The sequence below is a fragment of the Oryzias latipes genome, chromosome 4 (genome assembly GCF_002234675.1).
Source record: "Oryzias latipes chromosome 4, ASM223467v1".
Lineage (NCBI taxonomy): Eukaryota > Metazoa > Chordata > Actinopteri > Beloniformes > Adrianichthyidae > Oryzias > Oryzias latipes.
The window spans coordinates 30030577-30054472 of NC_019862.2; the positions used below are offsets into that span (position 1 = coordinate 30030577).

General features: G+C 42.7%; 1 protein-coding gene across 2 annotated transcripts; it reads left to right on the plus strand.

The window, feature by feature from the left end:
- Positions 1–737: 737 nt before the first annotated feature.
- LOC101156729 (mesoderm induction early response protein 2) lies at positions 738–22710 on the plus strand. 2 transcript variants are annotated; one of them, XM_023954559.1, is made up of 13 exons: positions 738–831; positions 7237–7393; positions 8688–8801; positions 9716–9821; positions 10488–10567; positions 11317–11386; positions 11462–11607; positions 11870–11951; positions 14770–14864; positions 14977–15107; positions 19325–19458; positions 19793–19894; positions 21186–21296. In XM_023954559.1, exons 2-12 carry the CDS (start codon positions 7367–7369, stop codon positions 19849–19851), a joined length of 1044 nt encoding a protein of 347 aa, XP_023810327.1. In that variant the 5' UTR covers positions 738–831; positions 7237–7366; the 3' UTR covers positions 19852–19894; positions 21186–21296. The 2 variants fall into 2 exon arrangements, with proteins under 2 accessions (XP_023810327.1, XP_020558382.1); XM_020702723.2 differs by lacking the exon at positions 19793–19894 and having other exon boundaries at positions 21186–22710.
- The last annotated feature ends 1186 nt before the right edge of the window (positions 22711–23896 follow it).

A 23896-nucleotide genomic window follows, 5' to 3' on the forward strand; every position in this document is an offset into this window, starting at 1 on the left:
CTATTCTATTCTATTCTATTCTATTCTATTCTATTCTATTCTATTCTATTCTATTCTATTCTATTCAAAACAGTTACACCCACAGGGCAAGAAGTGTCGCGAGCACCATAAATCATTCATCTTAACAGCAGCACATCACTGCAGTGACCCAGAAATGGGAATCTCGTAATTTTCCCAAAATGATTATTTTTTTCAGTTTGTATGGATCGTATATTTAGTAGTTAGAGTTTTTTTGTTTTTTTTTATACAAAAGCTGCCCTAACGCAGGAATTACCCCATGGTAAATAAATAATGTTAGATTTTTTTTAATATTTAATTATCTGGTCTTAATCAGTGAAGGGGATACTGTAAGGTAGGTTATGGGAGGATTTGGTGTCATTTCTGTTGCTGCTCAAACATCACAGCAGAGACCAAGAGGTTGCTGGAACATGATCCTACTTTGACATGATCAACAGGTCCAATAAAAAAAGTTGTTTCTTCTTTGACATTGAGAACAAATCAAACCTTTTTTTTTATTTAAAAAAATCTTAATTGGTTTGTTTTTTTAAGCGAAACAGGCTATTTACTTAGGCTTTAGGGATTAATTTTAAAATAAATCCTCAGCTTTGCAAAGTGATACTGTAAATTGAGGTGGTCCCTCCCTCCCCGCTCCTTAAAAAACAAACAAACAAAAAAAAATAGAATAAACAACAACATTTAGGATCTATTTAAATGAGATCCCTCCAGTAAAGGTCGGAGTAACGCTGGAGGGACGATAAACGGAGCTGTGCAGCAGAGCAGACCTACAACATCCGGGCAATAGCAAGCCTGCGCAGAGACGGAATGGCGGAGGTAAGTCAGCGAAAAGGAGGAGTGAATTGGCCTAAATACGATAGAAATTGGACCTAATCCGGGACTTTTGACATCGTGTGCTGTGCGTGGTGTTAGCGCCGGTTCCTCCGGCGGCTGAGCGGCGGGTGAAACCCGGTTACGACGGCGTTTGAGGGCGGGCGGCGGAGGGAGAGACGACGGCGTATCTCGCTCGCTCCTCCGCGTTCCTGCCTTTCGAGAGCCATTCCGGCTGCGCGACGGCACGGCCGCGCGAGACAATGGGGCGCGCGGGCGGGCGGGCTGTGTCACGGTGGTGCTGAATGACTCCAGGTGTGTCCCTCCGGCCGGGGCCGGGCGGGCGGGGGGAGTTGGAAAGTTTTTGGGACAGGACACGAGTCGGCGGCGGTAAAGTCCGACGCACTTTCCCGTAAACGCTGAAAAGTCGGTATTTCCTCCTCGAGCCGGAGAGGAAGAGCCGTTCAGCACCAAATCACAGGAAAGCGCCCCTGGTCAGACTCTTCGCTGAGGGGAAACCACACGTTTGGATCCTCACAACTTCCCGTTTGTGGGTCCTTCAGATGTCAGTGCACCCTAAAGTTTTACTAATTATATTCAAGTACTTCACAGTATTCACTCATACTTCTTTTGATAATATAAGAAAGAAAAACCTGGAAGATTAAGATATATACATAAAGTTTTTTTATGTTTTTCTCCATTTTGGTGTTTTTGTGTGTGTGTAAATTCTGTACTTCCAGTTCTGGTAGATCTTCTGGGTCACCATCCTCCTTCTCTACACCCATGAACCTTCCTCTTCTTTCCTGGTAGTTCCAACCCTCAGCGCCTTTTCACCAACGCGCTCCTTCCTCTCAAACTGTCTCCATCTGCCTCCCCACATTGATCTCCAAAAACATCTACCATGATCTGTTCCACCGATGGGGGATCCGTCCTGGTCGCTCCCAAAGAGGACCTCGACATCTTCACCTCCACCTCTGCTTCCTGTCTCTTTCTCAGAGGCTATGTCCACATCTTCTTCACTACTCACCATATAGTGCGGTCACCATTTTAATAGGGCTGTCCAAACCTACAATTCCAAAATAGTGTGCCCCCCTCCCGAAAATTACCCAGAAGTCTCTGCGAAAAACCAGCGTGCGTCGATGCTCGTGCATGAACATTTTTGCTCTACGGGTTCACAGAGCGTTCTACGACCTTAATGTTTGCGTGGTCCGTACAGGTTTGACCATTTTCCCCCCCACAGACAGCCTTTGTCCATATGTAAGGGGAGTTATGACCAAGGCTTTAACTGTAGGGCAGGGGTCGGGAACCTATGGCTCGCGAGCCATATATGGCTCTTTTGATGGTCACATGTGGCTCGCAGACAAATCTTTAATTCTAATTTTTTTTTTCCATTAGACCAGTCCTTCTCGTGCGCGATGCGATGCCAGAGGCGCGCAGTAGTAGCGGTGCTTAGAGAGACAAATCTGCGCCAGCACTAGTATAAGTTTAAAATTGTCTATTAATTCACAGAGTTTGTACCACCCGGAAACCTGTGAATTGACGTGCCTAAAACGGCGCGCTCCCGTCTCTGAGAAAGAGCGCGCAGATGCGGGGACGGGATGTGTGAGGAAGAAAGCAGAGGGTGGGGGTGAGGGGTTGTGGGGACAGGCAGCAGGTGAATCGCGCAGGGATTGTAAAAACGTAAAACCCGCTGCCTGTCACTGCAGCGTGTGAGTGTGTGTTTGACTCCAGGTCTGCATGTGATCAGTCTGTCTCACATCTACAAAACATTCATACCAACCTAAGATCACGTTTAAAGTCTCAACGCCTGCATGAAGCAGAAACTCACCACGTATCAACCAGACTAGACCATCAGCAGAACTACCACGAGAAATACTCATCATTTATTAGAAACAGCATAACAATGTTATTAAAAAGAATCCACAGACTTATCGTACTTTAAAAATGTTGAAATTACATCAAATGCACACATTCACTTGTATTTTAGTTTTAAACATATTGTCGCGGACTGAGTTGGACGACTGTCGGGCCACGTTAAAAGTTCTGGAGTTCATGGAACGCATCGATCAAGCAGAGATCTGATTGGCTCTCAGTTCTGTCGCTCAGCCTGTTGTTAGGTAGTTTGGACCAATGGGGTTCAGCTATGGGCCGAATAAGGGAAATGGGAGGACTGGAGCGGGAGCAGGGGAATATAAAGTTGGTAGAAGCGCTCTCGTCTCGTCTCAGTGGGAGAGATTCAGGAGTTGCTGAATTAATTGTACGGCGTTTGTTGCGGTTTACAGTAACCAGAATAAAGAACCTTAAAAGAGGTTAAGTCTCCGTGCCTCAGTGTGGGAAAGGGACACTACATTATTGTATGGCTCTTTCGAAATTGCATTTCAAAATATGTGGCGTTTATGGCTCTCTCGGCCAAAAAGGTTCCCGACCCCTGCTGTAGGGGGTGGCTGTGGTGCAGCGGAAGAGTGTCAACAATTGATAGGAGGTTGCAGGTTCGGTTCCTGCCTCCCCCTCCGATGTGTCGAAGAGTCTTTGGGTGAGACACTGAACCCCACTTTGCTCCTGGTGGTTATAAGTTGGTACATTCATCAGTGTGAATGTGTGGGTGAATGGGACTGTGACCGTAAGAACGCTTTGGGCCTTAAAGGAAGGTAAACGCCATTTACCGTTTAACTGTATGAAAATTAAAGAAAGCACCAGAAGTTTTAAAAAACTACCTACACCTGAATTCTGCAATCCATGTTACTGCTTTAGTAGCAAAAAGTCAGAGTAATAACTTCTTTAAAGATTGCTTAACCTAAAGTCTCCAAGTGTGTCTGGTTATTAGAATGTTTTCTACTGTAAGGCAGAAACTGCTCCACAGCTTTGAGGTCTGATTTAGGGTGACATTTGATTCGTTTAAAGTGAATCAGAGTTCCTGTCCCCCCAATAATCCGGAACTAATTTTCAGTCTGAATGCACCCTGGTATAGGACCGGGAACCGCCCTCGGACCCTATCTCTCGAGGTGGTCTTGGTTCGTTTCCAATCGAACTGAGCTTTGGTTCGCTCTAAGATTCCTCAGTCTGAATACAATCCGTCCTCGAAGCAGAACAACTGGACCAAACGGCCACCGTGGCCAGTGGTCATGTGATGTAACAAAGTAGGAAAGAAGCAAAGAATGAGCCGTAGACAAATGTAAAGCACTGGTTGTCGTGTTGTCAAACTGAAAAAAGGGTACACCTGTTTATTTGTTAGACATTTATTTGAACAAATTCATAAAATGCTTTTCTGACGCGCACCTGCCGCTTTTGTGATCTCATCCTTAAAGCTACCTTTTAGCACCGCTAGCTTGAACTTGGCATACTAAATACTAGAATGCACTCGACACAGCTTTTTTGGGAGCAACAGCCTTAAAACGGATTTGTTGTTTGACGCTCCAAGTTGGAAGTCACAACGCCAGAGACCAAAATTGAATATTTGACTCACCAGACAAAAAAAAACTAAATGATTCCATTATTTTACAAAGAAAAACTAGAGGTGTAATTTGGCGTTTTCACGCCGTCTATGAAATGCTTGATTTTTAAATCACAAAGGCGTTTTTTGAGAAGAGGGGCTTGTCCGTCACCTGCAGTCTGAACCAGCTGTAAAGATTCAAAGCTGCTGAGAAAACAAGGACAGATTTACTAAAGGGAAGCAGATTGACAGAAAAACACCTTTTTTCCTAATTTTGCCTCCAGATGATTCATTTTTACATGAAATCACAACAAAAACGGCCTAAAAACATGATCACGATGGCTATGTCCAAATTTTCTTCATTACACATGATGGCTTCTAGCCATAGGCAGTAAAGATGCAGCGCTCTCACGGGGGGGGGGGGGGGGGGCAGTTCAACGTCGGCTCTTGAGTGTTGCAAAGGCATTTCTAATAAAGTTCCATACAAAGTGCCTCTTATCATATTCATAAAATACAGTTTTCATAAATGTTATATGAATACTTTTTTTTTGCATTTATCTGCCACGTCGTAACCCTTGTGCTATCCTAGGTACTTTAGCATTGGGAGTTGGGTCATCTAGACCCACTAGACAGTGCTCTGAACCTTTTTTTCTTCAATGATTTGTGATCTTCACTGGTGTCCATGGATTACATGAAATCCTCTCCACCTTTTTCCACCTTTGTCAGGGAGAACACGTCAATGTTAGGATCGGGTCATCTGGACCCCATAGGATAGCACAAGGTAATCCGCTCCGGGAAAATATAGTCTGACTTTAAGCCAGTTTGTGATCAAATGTAGGCGCCACACGGAACAACTCGTTAGCATAGTCATAGCATCGCAGCATCATAGCATGGTAGCATCGTAGCATTTAGGCGGCCGAGGTGCAACGATAGAGCGGTCATCCCATGGTCGTAATATTGCAGGTTTAATTCCCGCTTTGCTAGCCCGTGTGTCGAAGTGTCCTTGGGCAAGACACTGAACCCCACTTTGGCTCTGGTGGGAGGTTGGCGCCAGTGTTCAGCAGCGGAGCCGCCACCAGTTTGTGAATGTCTGTGTGCATGGGTGAATGGGACTGTGACTTTAAGGCGCTTTGGGCCTTCAAAAGAGGGTAGAAAGCGCTACATAAGTATACCCCATTTAGCATCATAGCATGGTAGCATCCTAGCATTTAGCATGGTAGCATCCGTGTGTCAAGACTTTTTATGAAACGTTCAGTTGCTACTGGAAGTCCAACAGGTTAATCCCCTGTTCTACTTCATCAGCCTAAACTGAAGCTATACAGAAGCGACTAGCAGACCTTTCAGAGGTGGGGGCGCGTCTTCTCAGTCTCGTGGAAGAGGGGCGCGGATAACGAAGGCAGTTTAATGGTAATTTAGCACATGTTTGCTTACTACGTTGAAGAATGAACTGAGTCATTGCAATATATTAACATCTAATAAATTATTTGCTTTTGATGCAAAAAGTCAGTCATTCAATTTTAAATAAAAAAAATATATTAAAGCAAGATATTCTAATGAAGGTAAATTGCACACAACTGAAATGTAATGTATTTAATGTGTTCATTGTGAATATGAATGACTTAGACACCAGAAGGATGCTCTGTCCAGATGTTTGTGTATTTGTTGGTGTAAGGGTCATTGAAAGAGGAATGTTGAGATACAAAGAATTACCAGTTAAATGATGAATGGTGAAATATTCAGTTTTTATCATTGTAAATCTGACTTCAGAGGAGTCCCCAAGAGGAGTCGGTGCCTCACCAGCCATCAACCTCACTGCACGTCACTAGTGTGTGTCAGAGAGAGGCAGAGAAAAGAGTTAGAGAGAGAGAGTGTGTGTGTGTGTGTGTGTGTGTGTGTGTGTGTGTGTGTGTGTGTGTGTGTGTGTGTGTGTGTGTGTGCGTGTGTGTGTGTGTGTGTGTGTGTGTGTGTGTGTGTGTGTGTGTGTGTGTGTGTGTGTGTGTGTGTGTGTGTGTGTGTGAGATGAGAGAGAGGTGCCTGTGTGTGTGGAGGGGGTATCTGACCTCCAGGGTAGTTGCTGTGTTAACTCTGGCTAAGCTGTATTTGATGTGTGTATTGAAGGTGGACACTTTCCTTGAAATAAACAGAAGTACAATACTTGCTGTTCTGTTGTAGGGAGAGGAGTGTGTTATAGAAAATAATACGGCTTTAATTGTGTGTTTGTGTGTGTGCGTCTTGGCAGGTCAGTGTGTGGTGTGGCTCTTTGACTCTCACAGTGAAAAAATTCGGCCCTTGGTGACAAACTTGTTCGCCACCCCTGGTCTAAAACAATAAAATTCTAACTAAGCGATTAATGGCCCGGCCTTGCAGTGTCCTTCCATCAGACGAAGAAAAAAAAACTAGTAAACAGTGTTGAGCCTGACGTTGACACAGATGTTCAAAACTGGTCAGTTTGAAGAAGTGAACCAAGACCGCAAAGCGCAGAAATTCCGTATTTTCCATATTTTCTGCCTCTAGTCGCTTTGCCCCGCCCTTGTAAGTCCTGGCCAATGACTGAGGAGACCTTGAGTCACGTGGTTTTTGTTTACGCGCTTTTTTCTGTTTTCTAGACGGCTGTCTGAAAACAGGCCAAACGCAGGGTTCAGGACCGGGTCTGATTTTTTTTTTTTTTTGTTTTCCAGCCTGAATACACCCTCAAGCTTACATTTCTTTATATTTGTCCTCCTTCATGAGGAAAAAGGCTTCAGGAACATGTTAAAAACACCATTTTCATTGCAGTGGGTCTTTAAATGGTGCAGAACTGACCCGCCTAACCACCTGATTTAAGTCCCTTGGATAAACCAGGGTCTTCAGTAAAAACTGGTTTGTTTGGGGGGTTTTGCGGTCAGCTGATCTGTGATGAGATGAGTCGGGATCAGCCGTCATACGATGACATGTTTCCGTTCACGTGGCTGACGGCTGTGATGCCCCGTGTGTGTCTGCAGGTGAGGAGGAAGCACCTGCACAGGCGCGCAGGAGCTGTGGCCTTGTAGAGACTGCAGCCATGAAGGCCTCCTGCAGGAGAAGCAGGTCTCCTTCCAGGCCTTAGAGGACTTGGAGCGGCGCCATCGTTCCATGAAGATGACAGCACAATCCCACCCTGTACGATCCTTCTTGTTTTTGCACACAATATGTTTGTTTTATCGATATTTTACGATCAGCTCCTTCTTTATAATAATAATAATCCTTTGATGTTATTAAAAAAAGCATCCAAATGAAAACAAATGGTTAATGTAGAGTAGTAGCCATCAAAAGTCAGATATTTAACATTGTTAGGCTATCAAAGCATCTTAAAACGGTAAAATTGCCGATTGTTTTATTTCCTGCTTTGAATGAGGCAGTTTATGTTTCTGTCACATGTTGACTGTTGGCAGAAGTTAAAAATTAGAGATCAGCGTTCATGAACTTCCTCCCAGATCTTCTCATGACAGAGACACCGTTCTGTGCTGATGCTGTTTTGTGTCGGGGCTTCATAAAGTTTCTAAAATTGTTAAAATAAAATAAAAAAATAAAATGTATGTTAAAAATAAAATAAAAATTACAAACTGAGTTATTATAGAAGATGGAAAAATAAAACTGGAGTTTGTAAGTTTTATTTAGAAGAATACATAGAAAACAACAAAAGAAAACAGAAAGAAAACAGTGAAGGAACATCTTATATAGATTATAAATAAAAACTAGTTGCATATCCAGGAGAAAATCCAGGGTTGAGGGTTCTATTGCAGAATGAAAATGAAACTTAAAGGGTAATAACTGGTCAAAAAAATGTAATTTAAGAAATGATCAAAGTTGACCATAAATGAAGTGAGAAAACAGCACAATAACAAAAAAATATGTTGGTGAAAAATGCCAGAGCCGGGTATCGAACCAGCGAGCTTCTGCTCTAAGGATTCCCCATGGATTTCAATGGAGGCAGAAATCCTGGAAATCCTGGAATATCTGGAAAAGTTCAAGGATTTGAAGAACTAAAAGTCAAAGCTGGAAAAAGCTGAAAGAGCTGAACATTTGAATAGTTGAATGGTTGAAATAGCTGAACAATTGTAGAAGGAGTTAAGCAGCAAAAAATTGAGGAAGATACTAGAATAAAGAAAGAGAAACAGGAAAACAATGGTTGAATACTTTATCGCATTAACCAATAAATGACATCAATGTATATTTTGAAATAGAGCAGGAAGAGTTTAATACTTTTTTAATGCTACCTCTAACAATATAGCTTAAGTTTTAAATGTATAATCAACATCTGCCCACAGTCATCCACTCACAAACACGTACGCGTGTACAGACATACTGGATTCACCATAATTCCCATAATTCTTTCTGTTTCGCTGGTAGGGTTTGTAAAGGAAACTGAAGTTTTAGTCGTTTCGCCTCCGTGTTTTCCTCTTCTGCTGTTCAGGCCGGTGAGCTTCCTCTGGAGGAGCTGCTGGCGTTGTACGGCTACACCGTCTCAGACCCGGAGAAGGAGACGTGTCTGATGACGGCCAGGATGCCCGATGTGACGCGGAAAAAGGTTTGCCACCAGCCTGCAGCCTCACTTGGGAGGAGTTTTCTTCACTTTTGTGTGCTGTCTGTTATTGGAATGGAACAGATTTTCTGTAAAAAAAAATACATGGAGTTTTGTTCAAAATTTTAGGAGAAATTCCTTTTTTCTGTCTTGAATGGGATCAAGTCAGGATCAACCTGAAGGGAGGGAATAACCAGTTTGTTCACTGATAAAATATAAAATAAAAAAAATGTTTTAAACTTGAAAGCTAACATGACAAATCTCAAAGCAATATTGGAAGTTAAAAAAAGTATATTAGGAAAAATTAGTTTCAAGTTTAAAAGTTAGTTTCAAGTTGGACTTTTTGATTTTGGAGTTGAGCCTAAATTTCCGTGGGGGCGTGGCTTTCGGCCCTTTGGCTACCGGGACATGATTGACAGGGGGCGACAGGGGACATGATTGACAGGGGGCGACAGAGGTTCTGGTGACGTCACTTCCGTTCCAGATTTTCTCTTAAAATATAATAAAAAGTACAGCTTAGAAGTTGATTTTACTGTTGCCAAAAACAAAAAAAAGAGAAAACTTACGGATCCTTATTGTGCATTTTGTGCACAGATTTTCAGTTTTAGGTTTGCAGGTTTTTTTTTTACTTCAACTTTTCAGTATTTCTTCACCTTAACTTATATTTTTCTGTCCTTTTGAATTTAAAGCTGTTTTCACATGTTTAATGTCCATATTTCCAATGTAAAATCTGTTTTTCCTTCTCTTTAAGCTGATCTGACCACATAGTCGTGACCACAGCAGAACCAGCAGCTACACTGAGGATGTTTTACACTAAAAAAAATGGTTTATCACTTTAATGGGATGTTTAGGATGGGGGTAGCTGATTCTCTGCATTTGTTTCCTCTTGTATAAAAAAATAATGTCTTGTTTTTGTGCAGAACAAGAGGGCTGCAGAAGTCTTCTGTAGGGAGGAGGAAGATCCTGATCCGGCCTCTTACGACTGCAGCTCTTCAAACGCCTCAGAGCTGCTTCGCTGCCTCCAAGGTTACAGTCCAAAACATTTGATCACACGACTTGTTAACGCACAAAAGTTCACCGCAGAATCATTAGTTATCGCTGCGGCTGAGCTGGACACGAGGGGCACAGAAAATAGTTGTCTGATGTCTTTCTATGGAACATTTTCTTGCACATTGTGGTTCTTCTGATCTGTAATGAACAAACATTTTGCATTTTTAAATCCTCTTATCTGCAGCTTGTTAACAAGAAAAGGGCATCTGCTTCAGAAAAGCATAAACCTTTTTTTGCTGTTTATTGTTGGGGCTTTCTGCAAGTTGTGGCTTCATATAAAAGACAGAAAAATTACAAAACAGTTTTACCAAAAGCAGATTTAAGCTTTAATGAGTTTTACTCTCAAACGTTTTGTCTGAAAATGAATCCAAGGTTCATTCACAAACTGACTTCCTTATAAAAGTAGTCAAATACTATTTTTTTTTCTGTGTATTTTATTGAGAGATTGTTCATTTGACCTATTTTGATTCGGTAGAAACAAATCCTTGTAATCCTGATTTTTTATCAGTATTAAACCGTTTTTTTTTTTTGCACAGCTTTGTAATTTCTCTGCAAAGTAATTGCATATATTTTTGAAATTGATGCCTTTATTGGTTTCAGGTTTGTTGGTTGTTTATGTGTTTGTTGCTTTGTCTCCTGAAGGCAGAGACAAAGTGGCATCCATCCACTCATCGGACGAAGACTCTGATGATGCTTCTGTTCCTTCCAATGAAGAGCACAAGGTAAAGTTTGATGAGCTCCAGTGTATTTTCAGAAACCAATTTGTTGTTCTAAACTCTTCAGTTTAAAAAATAAGCAAGATGTTTTTTTTAAAAAGGTTCTTTTCTGCAGTAATTTTTCTTCTGCTGGTTGTTGAAAATCTTTATTTACTTTACAACAAAGTAAAATACAAAGTAAAGTACAGCAAAAAAAGTACAGCATTCATGATATTCATCCCTCACTAAGACGTTTTTGTAGAATAAAGTACTAACAAGTGAATATTTCTTTCTCTTTGTAAGTGACCATGGTATAAGCGGGATAAATGCCTTTAAAGTATGCATTCTCACCTCCAAGCAGCAAATAAAATAAAACGCCATAAAGAAAGTGACTATTCGCATGTCATTTTTGAAATGCGTGCAGCCAGCGCTAAACTGTGTTCTTGGTTAGTTTAGGATTACGGGTAACTGTTAAACTGCAAACGGGAGGTGACCAGTTTTAATGTCGAGTCAATGGTACGGACGCGTTCTGAGGTCCTGAACAACAGGTCTTTGAACGACGGGCGCGGCGCGACGGTCGGGCAGCGGCGCGACTGCATTTCCTTCTTTTCTCCTCTCCTCTGTCCCCTGAGTTTTTTTTATGCTCACATAAATGCTCCAACAAACTCATCCTTCTAACTTCAGATGCAAATTTCACATGAGTTGTCATGCTGTATAGCATTCAACCAGCTACTCCAGTCGAGCTCACGCTGATGCTTCCCCGCTTGCTTCCTCAGGAGATCATGGTGGGCTCCATGTATCAAGCCAAAATCCCTCCAGTGGCCCCGCACTCTAGCCACGAGAAAGGTGAGGCGCTCCCGTCTCCAGTCTCCAGGGCAGTCATGCAGTCTTAGCCGCGTCTGAACGTTTTGTCTCCTTCAGCGTACAGCGGGGAAGACCAGCTGCTGTGGACTCCTGCCGTTCTGCCTGCTGATGAAGTGGAGGCTTTCCTGCTGAATGCACAAAGGCTTTGTGACCAACAGGGGGCAGTGTGGACACAAGAAGCCACCATCAAAGATAATGAACAGGTGGTGAACATTAAGGCGCTGCTGTCATTTGTAGATTTTACCCCCCGAGTGTTGCGGTTCTCCACATTCAGTGGCCTGAAATCAGTGAAATGTTGCTCTTAATTTCACTATAGCACTTGAATAGTTTAGCCAATGTTTGGTGAATGAGGCTCTCACCCCTCAACTTCATTTTTCTTCTCTGTGTTTAGTTTTAGCCTTCATAAAAAATATTAAACTGTTTTCATCTTTTTGACCTTTTCTCCTCCTTTGGCTTGACTTTCAGGCACTGTATGAACTAGTGAAATGCAATTTTAATGCAGAAGAGGCACTGAGACGGTTGCGCTTCAACGTGAAGGTTTTCACCGGTAAGATTGAATCTGGTTATACATCCTGCACATTTAAAACCAGCCTCAGGTCATTTATCAATTTATTTGATTGGAACAATGCAAATTAGTGAACATCCATCCAGACAGTGATAGGTGTAATAATGCCAGATTATAGCAATAATGTTCATTTACATTCGTAGTCCCTAGACAGGATATGAGACATTGGTTCAGACACTAGATCCCAATAAAAACATATCACATGCTGGGACATCATTTAGACTGCGTTTGGTCATGTGACGCGGGTCCAGACACCTGCTAGGAACGTTCCTGAACGCACGTTTAGCAATCGTTGTTCAAACTGGACTGTCGCTGTCTGATTCTAGGCACCGGACACAAACTGTAATTGTTAAAAAAGCTCTATTCCAATTTATGAATGACTTGGGGTCGTAGAATTCTGTTCGGCCACAAACCACAACTATTAAGTTCTTCTCCATGATCAATTTCCAACATTTGGCACTTCCGTGAATCAAAGGGGGCCATCCATACGTCACTACCGAATCCAAGTCCTTGATTGATTGAAACTGGTTTAACTTTCGACGCACATTCAGCGGCAGCGTGTTTTGTACCTACAGCTGGAAAAAGGTCATAAAAAGTTGGGTAGGGACGCAAGAATGCGAGAAATCAGATAGCAGAAGCTCGAAACGCGCGTTTACGTTTACTTTTCATTGAAAAGTCAGGACCTGGACAGATTAAAATTAAAACATCAGGATTTAAAAGACAGAACTACAGTAAAAAATTCAAATCATTAGATGTTTAAAAAAGTAAATTTAAAAAAGTCTTTATCTGGGATTTCAAATGCTGAATATTCTGTGCAGATCTAACTATGTTGAAGCGGTTCATTCCACTGGTTTGGTCTCGTTTTCAAAAAAATTTCCAATTAACCAACCAATGGTGTACAAAGTGTGGCTCTACCATTTTAAACCTATTTTTACTAGAACATCAGAACTTTGACGTAGGCGGCAGGATGGACAAATGACTTCCACCTTTTTTTTTAAATCACAAAAACTTACAAATCAAATCCCAGTCATTTGTGAGAACCAGCATTGATCAACCCAATAGCAGATCTAACTGGCCAGACGTACTCCGTATACTTGTAACTTATCCTATAAAGGGTGTCCCTCTGCACTTTGAGGAAAAATTGCATACACTTCTTGCTTATTGTATAACCAGACTTTGATTATTGGTGGTTCAGGTTTGAACCATTTACCCCTTTTTTTCTTGCTACCAAGAGTGTCTTATTCTTCTGGTCCAGTCAATCTGGTCAAAGTCAAAAAGAAAAGTGAATTAAAGACATTCTGTGTTCGTTCATGAATTCTAGACAAATGTTGAGAAAAACTTGGCCGTCCCAAACAATATTGAAATAGTTGGTTTGCTGCTACTTTTTATTTTTCCTCTGGAAGAACAGCCGGGAGCATCTGGTCGGCTGACCTCAGTTCTCTGGTGGACATCCGGATGCAAATAAATTCGGAAATGAAGCGTCATCTCCTTAAGACTTTAAAACAATCAAATCTTGAACTGGAGACCGAAATAAGCCGGAAGCCAAAGGACAGAGGCGTACTCCAGAGGGTTAGACTGACCAAAACTGGTTTCTGGATCAGGAAATATCTGTTCCAACCATCCCTGCACATCTATATGACATCAGGACTGAAGCAACTGTTGCCTTTAGAGGCAAGAACATTAGCAAATCATCTGCATAGAAATGAAAAGCCATCTCAAACTAGAGCCAAGAGGAAGAAGATATGGTGAAAATGAACTGGGGCCCAGGATTGAACCTTGAGGTACTCCACAACTTAGAAGAGATACAGCTGATGAGTGCGCCCCCAGGTGGACAAAGAGCGTTTAATCTGTTTGAATCTACTTTTAAGCTAAAGTTTTACGATCCACCGGGTAAAAGGCAGTTGTCCAGGCTCTGTGTGCTTATAGGACGTTAATCACACACAAGATGGTGTTTGGAGGGTTTCAATAAAGAAAACGATCCTTTCCAAACTGTCTGAAAAGTAGCAGGAGCCGGCGCTGTGAACGGCTCCAAACTTCTTCCGGTGGCTCATGTCTGTGAGCCACGACTCAAGTCTCTGCTCCAAGACGCTCCATTCTATGCCATGAATTGAGCGTCTGAGCGCCTTTTGACACGGTGAATTCATTTTGTGTCGTCATATTATCCCGTAGCGCTCAATGAATGTGGCAGGAGTGGCTCTGAGCGCCGACATCTGCTTATTAATATCGCGTTAACATTTCTTATTGCATAGTTTGTATGAACAGCATGACGGTAGCAAAGACATGACTACATCCCCTTCCTCTGCTGCTGCTGCTGCTGCACTATATCCGGGCATTCTCTGTTACCATGGCAACGCATGCACTGCATATCAAACAGGAAATAAACGTCAACTATATAAACGTAGAAAAAAAATGTGAAAAGTATTAATGTTTAATTAAATATTTTGTTTTTTTGTTGAGTGAACACTATATAAGCGGGACAATGTCCTTTCAGGCGCTTATTATCAGAAATGAACAGACTTTTCCGGAAATCAGCCATCCGACGCGATCACACCCTCTGTTGTCATTTGAAGAACACACAAAGGAAAGACGGGCTAGGACTTCAAAAACCTAAAAAGTCCCTTTTGAAGTGCTGAAGCTGCATGTTTCCAGAGGTTTTTGGTTTAGAAAACAAAACCAAACTGTAGGAAAAAATCTAAATTAAGTTTATGGATAAATGTTCATTCAAATATAATAAAGAATGAAAATAAGTCATGTTTTTTGTAAGTCATTCCTCGATCAACTTTCTGCGTTTTCTCCTCAGAGGAGCTGTGTTCCTGGAGCGAAGAGGAATGTAGAAACTTTGAGCAGGGTTACCGAGTTTACGGGAAGAACTTCCACCTTATCCAAGCTAATAAGGTAAACTCTGCACTGAAAAAGGTCTTTTTTTTCTGTCATCGTGCCCTCTAGTGTGTCAGATGCTTCAAATGGCGTTCCAATCAGAAAAAGATCTCCTCATCCTTGTCCCCAGGTACGAACTCGCTCCGTGGGCGAGTGTGTGGAGTATTACTACATGTGGAAGAAGTCCGAGCGGCATATGTACTTCACCCAGCAGGCCACCAGGCTGAGCCGGAAGAAGTTCAGTCTGCAGTCGGGGGGCACGTGAGTCCTCCGTGTTCGCTTTCACTCGGCTTAAGCCTTTGTCCCTACCGGCCTTTCGGTTGGATTCAGGCTGTCTGCTAGTAAAAACGGGCAAACCTTGTGAAATATCAAGGTCGTAGACTGCTCCAAAAAGAGCAAAAATGTTACTGCAAGCGGGGGTCGTAGTGAACATTTATGCCACGTACCTGCATGTCTCGCACATTCTAGAACGCACAATTAGCATACGGTGTTCACTCTGAACTGTTGCTACCCAATACTAGCACGTGAATCTAAAGATGGAAGAGTCTTGGTGTGAAATGTCGAAGCGGTTCAAATCTGGTGAATCCATCTCCAGGCTTTTCCTTTCACAGCTCTATTCTGATAGATGACAGACTTGGTGTCGTAGAAACACAAACTGTAATTGTTCGCTTCTCCTCTATGATCACATTTCAGACCGTTGGCACTTTTGTTACTTAAGAAAGGACACTAGCTGTACATCACTACCGAATCCGAGTCCCTGATTGGTCAAAGACAACTTTTAAATGCAAAACGGACCATAACCTTACGTGACGATGTGTGTCCACAAGTGTTGAATGCAGAAGCCTGAAATGTGCAACTACGCGTTTTTGTGTAGCCGGTTAACTAGAAACCACAAGACTCTAGTTAAAGCTAGTTATAAGGGCCAAAGTTCGTCTCAGAGGAAGTGCTAAATGATGACAAGCGGCATTAGATGCAGAATAGGTATATATATATTCATATATCATCAAGCAAAACAACATAAACAGTTCAAGGCAGTGCATCTGCTGTCCATCCGCCAATAATGTTCATAAATCCAGTCCAAGAAGTTCAGTGTAAGCCAAGTTCATAGCATAAATCCATTACATCCACACATGGGGGTGTAGATGTTTCCTACCGCCCAGTCCAATGTTGCCATCTTGGAAAGGCCTGAATTGAAGGCCGAACAGCCTCCATCCTCGGTGGAACCTGGCCTGCACAGAACCAGCAATAACTAACTTTTTTGTAATGGAAGTAAAACACAAATTCCAACAAATGAACAACTAAAGTTCAAAAAGAGTACTCCAAATCAAACATAACCAATAAATTCAGTGAATAGAAACCAATAAAGAGTGAATCAAATCCCAAACATCAGTGACAACACGTCTGTGTGCACAAAACCACCGTGTGCACAAAACAACAAAACACACATAACCCGTTCAACAAGACGAGCTCAGCTAACGCTAGCATCAGCTGATCCGCCTGGGCACACAACCGAGAGTGTTCAATAAGAATGACACCCCAATATATACAAAAACACTCACCAGTTCCCAAGTTACTCATCACCCGCTCGCGTCTCATGCAGGCAGTGACAGCCCCCTTCGTCTGACCTCCGTCAACAAAACTGACTGCGCAGGCCCCTTTATAAAGCCTAGTGCGATAATCGCACAAACTCTCACGAGAGCTTTACATCATAGCAGTGGATGGGCCGAAGCTGCAATGCATGTCAGGGTTACACTTGCATCGGAAGCGGCTGGTCGAACGCGCATTTCTGAGCCCGATGTGAACATAGCATTATGCAACACGCAAGGGGAAGTAAGGGGGGAGTAGGTGAGACGCAGGCGTGTCGTAGGGGTAGAACCTTTTATTCAACCGCCCCAAATCCTGTGTCGTGTGCAAAGATCCCATTAGTGCTTTTCAAGTGATCCGTGCGCGCTCCTTGCTGCAGCCCGACTGTTAAAAATAAGGAAATTAGACGTGTAGTTTGAGTTAGGGTTGGGCGATGTCCCTTAAATTGGCCGTTGACGATGTTTGCTGTCAACCATCGGGATGGACGATGATATCGTCGTGGGGGGGCTATTTTTAATATTTCGGTCTTATATAATTGCTATTCATTATTTTACTTTATTACTTTATTTATTTTATTTCCCAACTAATGACTCATCCGCAGTACTGAGGGAAATAACTTTAACAAAAAAAGTAACAAGCAAACTAGAAAAGAAATGGTTTGCTCTCGCACTTAACTAGTCAAGTGGACCGGCGGAGCGCGGACTTACAGCTTTGTGTTTGAGGGGAGGGGGGGGGGGGTGCTTTGTTACATGAGCGGTATGTGGGAGATTTAGAACTGCGATCCGTTCCGCAGCTCTAGGGGTACAAGCAACCGAACTCAGAACCGGGTCTAAAAGTGTGTGTCGGAGCAGAGGATCGTCAGCACACACACAGCGCTTTGGGGCGGTGTAAGCTTCAAAGCAGAAAGGCCGCTCAGTCCTTAGAAATCGTTCAAACAATCACGTGGATTTGTGTTTCGAGTCGTGTCCCGACTAAGTAAAGGCTGATGTTATTCCCACATGTTTACATGCAGCCAAGATGCAGATTGCAGCGCCACCCAAAGCTAATGTTGTTAGCCCGTGTTAGCATACTGCTAATTCTGGCTTCTTTCCGGCTCCGTTTTTCAACAGAAAAATCAATGACCACACGGATTAAAATTAAAACGATGAGCGAACAGGCGTTTCATAATAATCGTAACATTATTAAAAGCACGTTTAGAAGATCGTCTTGTTACCGAGCTGACATATCAATGTATATAGCCGCTCGGCAACATTGTTTTGTATTGAATTGTTACATTCAATAAAGTTTGAGAAAAAAATAGCCGCTCGGCGGAACTGATATCCGCTTCCGGTTTTTCAAACCCTACTGCGCATGTGCGAATGATTTATTCCGACCAAAAGTGTGAGCCATGTGAACGTTTTTTATATTCTGAAAACATTTTTCTGGAACCATGTACACGGTTGGATTCTAATCCGACCGTTGATCTGGTCAAGATATTATTCACATGTAACCGCGGCTTATGGTGTCGACTCGCAGCGTGGCGGGGGCGTGGCATCACGATGGTGTCTCTCCATCGGGATTTCAGTCACCCATCACGATGGACGATGGTATCGTCCATCGGCACAACCCTAGTTTGAGTGGACTTCGCAAAAGACGGCGAAAACTGCATTAAATGGTTACCGTAACAATCTTAACCAAAGCAATCTAATGGCAGCTTCAAGTACCGTATTTTCCGGACTATAAGTCGCCCTTTTTTTCATAGTTTGGCAAGGGGTGCGACTTATATTAGAAATAAATTGAAATAAATACATTGTTAACCCTCCTGTTATGTTCATTTGTGAGGAACAGAGATGATGTTCCTGGGTCAATTTGATGTATGAGGTATGTTAAGTGTTAAGAGTATGTTAAGTGACTCAGAGAATCAGCAAACTTTTTTTACAGTAAGTTCTTGAAGGCTAACAACATAATATTCTATTTTCCAATGATTTCATAGATTCAGAAATGCAATAAAAATGACAACTGTTTCTACAAATACAGGATGAAAACAGAGTATTAGTTGGCCAATGATGCTTCATGAAAGGAATAAATAAATATGAGAAAGAATTACTTTGAAATTATGAGATAAACATTCTGCTATGATTGTGTCATATGAGTTTGTGCAAGTTATTATATCTTGGTCTCAGATTTTGTCAAATAAATTTCCTGTCAAAATGTGACTTATAGTCCAGTGCGACTTATCTGTGTTTTTTTCTACTTTATAATGCATTTTTGGGCTGGTGCGACTTATACTCTGCAGCGACTTATAGTCCGGAAAATACGGCACTTTACCGCAAATCGCCAGTTTTCCTGATATCGTGCAGCCCTAGTGCACACTCAGGCAGTACTTGCACTTTACCAACGACTAGAGTGCGGCGGCGTGAGGACGTGACACTTCACAATACCCCCTTACCACACACTACAATGGTACGCTCCATTTTATCCACGTTTTATGCAGGAATTGTCTACCTATTGAATTGTATGACTTCATGTTCTTTATGATTTCATGTTTATTAGAAAGCCCATTGAGACGACTGTTCTTGTTCTAAATAAAACTGGATCGCATTGAATTGAATCTAAATTACTTCAGATTTTCTTGATAATAAATAAACTCTTTGTGATTATTCAGCTGAATTTAAACGTTTTAACAAAAGGAATCCGAATCCTTTATCATCAATGAACAGAGTAAATCCAAATTATAGCAGCATCAGATTGGCGCTCCAAGTTCAAAACAACATAAAGTGACAGTAAAACAGAATAAAGACATGCATGGCTGGCATAGTGGAGGTGGGAGCAGAGTCCTGGCTTGGACAGCAGCGAGCCCCGTCCCCTGTCCTTCCAGCTGTCCTCCAGCTCTCTGTTCTCCCGCTCTGCTTCAGTGAGGACGGAGATCCGGACGGGGAAGCAGGAGACCTTGATGGAAGCCACACCTCTTCGGGGTTGCTGTCCCACGCCTCTGGTCAGCTGGAGAGTCCGCTTCCTCCACACTCCAACATGGACCTGAACAAACAGGGTGAGCCCCACAGCTGCTGTGGTGATGGGGGGGGGTTGGACACGTAAAAAGGGGCTGACGGCTTCCACAAATGTTCAGGGTCCCATCTGTCCTCAGTCGTCTCCAGAATGTAAACTTCCTGTAAGCCATGCTTTACATGCAGTCATTTCGATGGATTTGGATCATTTTCCTTTTATGTTCTCTCATAAAGCACTTTTGTGTCTTCCAATTGTTTTTCCCCCACTTTTATGATGCATTTGTTTTGTTGTTTGTTTGTTTTCCATGCATGTGTGCATCTTTTCGTGTGTGTGCTTGTGTGCTCGTACATGGTGTGCATGTTGACTCGGTGCTCCAGAGGAAGATGGCCGCCCGAGGCGCAGACGAGCCACTCCCCGCTTTCTCTTAAAGCCATGACCTCGCTCCACACAGGCAGCGCCAAAGCAGGCTGGGCCTGCAGGTAAACTAATCAGGACGGAGAACCGGGCTTTCACCATCGACTGTATCTGAGAGCTGGAGTGAGTGGGTGTGACGTCACCCGTAAAAAGTGGTTTCCTTCCACCTCCAACCAATTGACGTCAATCCAATTTGTTCGCCACACGGCCACCGCCATGTTGGGGCCAGATGTGTCGTCAGTAAGCAGTGATTGGACAGATTTGGTCTCGGTTAACGTTTCTATGGCAACCACTCTCACCAATCAGGGGTGAGCTTGTTGGAAGGCCACACCCCTACCACTTGAAAGCGAGCTAGACATCACCTGTCAGACATCTACAACGTTGGTAGTGAGGGGGACAGCAGGCCCCTCCTACTGTTATTAATGCATCTGATTGGTCAGTTTATAACGTCAATACCTTAAACTATAGGGGGGGGGGGGGGGATTATCAAGAACATGTTTTTAAAAGAAGGTATCAGATCCAGATTGGTTCTTCTGACCAATAGAATGACTGACTAACAGCTGTTAGTCAGTCACTTCCTGTTTGGAACGCCAGGGGGGGAGGAGCCACTCAGTCCAGTTGTCTTATGCAGTCAATGGATTTCACCAGGAAACTGTGGTGTTCATCTGTGGTCAGGGAGGAAGTGCAACAGACGTGACAGTTGACCTTTGAGTTGACCTTTGTCAATGATTTGCTGTTTTCAAGTCCCACTCCGATCATCTGTTGGTCTATTTCCAAAGTGTTCCTCATGTTTTCTTTTTTATTTTAATTATAATGATGCCGTTCATTAACCAACATTTTTAAAAAAAAGGTTGTTTTCTAGGACATAGTTCCTGCAGAGCGGCAGGGGTTCATTAGAAATTCACCTCTGAGCTGTGGACGGGAAGGTTGGTGTAGAGTAAGCCTGCCCCCACTTCCCATCTCTTGTTTTATACGCCTAACACCCCCAACCTGACATTACACGTGCAACAAAAATGGCGAGCAAACATCAGAGCTTGGACAGTTCTGATCCAGATTCCAGCTCAGACGAGGAAAACAAAGAGAAATTCTACGTTTAAGCTTAAATTTCTTTATAAATGCTCCCCGTCATCCATGAAAAATGACACAAGATCATGTTTAAAACCTCGTTTTCCTCGGAGTGGGTCTTTACAAAGTAGAGTGTGTTTTATTTTGACAGGATTCTACCGTTTTCACAGATATTTTCAGTTTTATTTTAGTTTTTCCTGAATCTTTGATAAATGATTGTGTTCAGATTTTTTTTCAACATGTGCCGTTTTCCACACGTGTCTCATCTGTCGTCCCGTGTTCTCCGGGTAGACGGCGAGCTGGTGATGAGCCTGTCAGAGCTCTGTGGGGAGGAGTGTCCCCCTCAGCTGTTTGACCGTCCCTTCTCTGAATTCTTGGCCGACCCGAGGGATCCCGGCCCGGACGGCTGCTGCGCCTCCGCTCCGGACCAGACTCCGAGTCCTCCGTGGGCCTGCGGGGCCTCAGCCTGCCCCCGTGAGGACCACGGCCTCCAAAACTCCTGCTTCTACCAGCTGCACATGCAGCAGAGGGCTTTTGCACCCGAGGAGCTCAGCTATGGTGCAGCGGGCGATGGGGCTGGCGCCCCCCATAGGCTGCAGGTGGAATATGACCTGCCGTTAGCCCCGCCTTCCTCGCCGGCTGGTTTCTCGTCACACTTTCAGACTTTTGGAAGTGTCCTGTACCCTTTACCTGTCCAGGACTCCCACCCTCTCATGAAGTAACGGGGAAGATCTGAGAGGATGTCTGCGTTTGGAGGACTGGGGTCTGTCCATCAGAGCCAGACTTGGACCTTCAAAGGTTTTTTTTCATACAAATGTCAAAAACTTAGCGGTGAATGCTGCAGTCCAGCCGCTCTTTGACAGATGATTGACTCGGATCCGGTTTTGGACTCTGCAACCAAATATGATTTTTCATTTTTATTTTTTTCTTATTTTCTGCTGCAGTTCTTTCAGGGGGGTTGTTTGTTTCCATACATGTAAAACATTTAAATTCTGTTCTTCTTTGGGGAGTTTTGTCTGAGATTTACAAAACCTCAAAAATGATCAAAACTATTTTTTAAAAGGAGTTCCATAAGACCAAAAAAATCCACATTCAGCTCCGTCTGAATGAGTCAGACGCCGTCCCGCCTTTAGGGAAGTCGGTTTCTTGTTTGGTGTTTTCTTGCCTCCACCCATCTGCTGCTCGAAGCTTTCAGACCTGGAATTCTCCGTTTCTGCTCATTTGATGCTGGGAAACATCCGGAATGTTCTCGTTGTTCCAGTTTCTCTGCAGTCACAGACTTAAGAAAAGCTACAGATTCAGAAAACCTCCAAGAGTTCATGAAGATTTGGACTTTTTACCGTCAGATTTGGACAGATGACGACTGTGATGAAACCCTTCAGCCTATCTATTGACATTGAAATGCCTCCAGCTCAAGCATTTTCACTCATTTCTGTGATTTTATGGTCATTGATTCCGTAATTGTTTCTATTTGTGAATCTATATACATTTTTATGAGGTAAAGAAGGACCCCCCCCCCCCACCCACACACAGAAAACGACTTTTAAGCCCTCCATGGATCTCTGCTCTTGTTTAAAACACTCGTCCTGTTGTCTCTCTTTGTGTAAATCTGTTTCAGATCAATTTTCTTCATGGTCTTTGTTTACATGTGTGGGGGGGGCAGGAAAGACCACAAAGGCAGGAAAATGAGCAGCAATGATGGCTCTTTATGCCTTTTTTTAGCAATATATATATATTGTATGGCTTCCATTATGTTTCTTTCTAATTATTATATTTTGTAAAATAAAATAAATTAAATACAAATGTGAAAATATTATTGTGTTGTGAATCAATTCTCCTTCATTTACTCACTTTCTCCAGCTTTTAGTTTGAACAAACTCGTGTTTTCATATAATGAATGACGTCAAATTAAAACTGTGAAGAAAATGTTTGATATTTTTTTATCTGCTTCTGCATTTGTGAAGAAACTCGGTTTCTGTTGGTTTTGCTGGAAACGTTTTAGCTTATTTGATTTTTTTTTTTCACATCAGAATTTTGCAGCCGTGTCAATCTTCAAGACAATTCCCATTTTGAGGTTAATCTCTAACAATTTTAAAGACCAAAGTGGAAATGCACTGACACATTGGTAGAGGTCAAACACGGTGGTGGAAGAATGATGGTTTGGGCTTTATACCACCTGCACAGATGACTGGATGTTTTTTTAGGGGATTTGACTAAAATGGAGAATTTCATCACTTTTTGATCAGATGAGAAAAAACAGAAGTGGAAATTTATTCTGAGATTAAACAAAACACCAAAGACTTTTATTTTCTTTGTTTTTGTGCTTCAAGATAAAATAAAAAGATATGACAACCTTGTTCATGGCCACAGTTTGGCTGAGAACTAAAACTATGTTGGTGGAACCTGTGGGTTTGTGTCATGCTAGAGATCACATGAAGGACTTTACTTGACAGTAGAGGAGATTCAGGTGTCTGACTGCTGCTAAATCAGACTTCCAACAAACAACATGCATGTAACATATTTGACAATCAACAAGTTTCATGAAAGAAACAATGAAAAAAACAACAACAATGACCACCAGGAGGGGGCAGAAGAGTCACAGATTTCAACTGGATCCTCTTATTTACAGCAATCTTCCTCACTTGTCTTTAGAATATCAAAACCCAAATGCAGGGTAGGTGTTCCAAACAAACTAACTGAATGAAATCAGCCTCTTCATGAAGATGCTCAGCAGCATCAGGAGCTCCCAAACCTCCGGATGGATGCTTGTTCTGACCTGGAACCAGCACCAGCGGAGGAACCAGCTTTCTGACCAGGAGACGTCAGACGTGTGAGGCCTGGTTCCAGCGTCAAAACTATCGATTATGTTTGGTTCAACAAAGCCCATCGAGACGCCGGTTGTTATGAATTTGGGCCATACAAATAAAACTGAATTGAATTCCAAAATTTGAAGCTGCAGTTTTTTACTTGTTTGCAACTTCTTCTTTTTTAACACAGTCAAC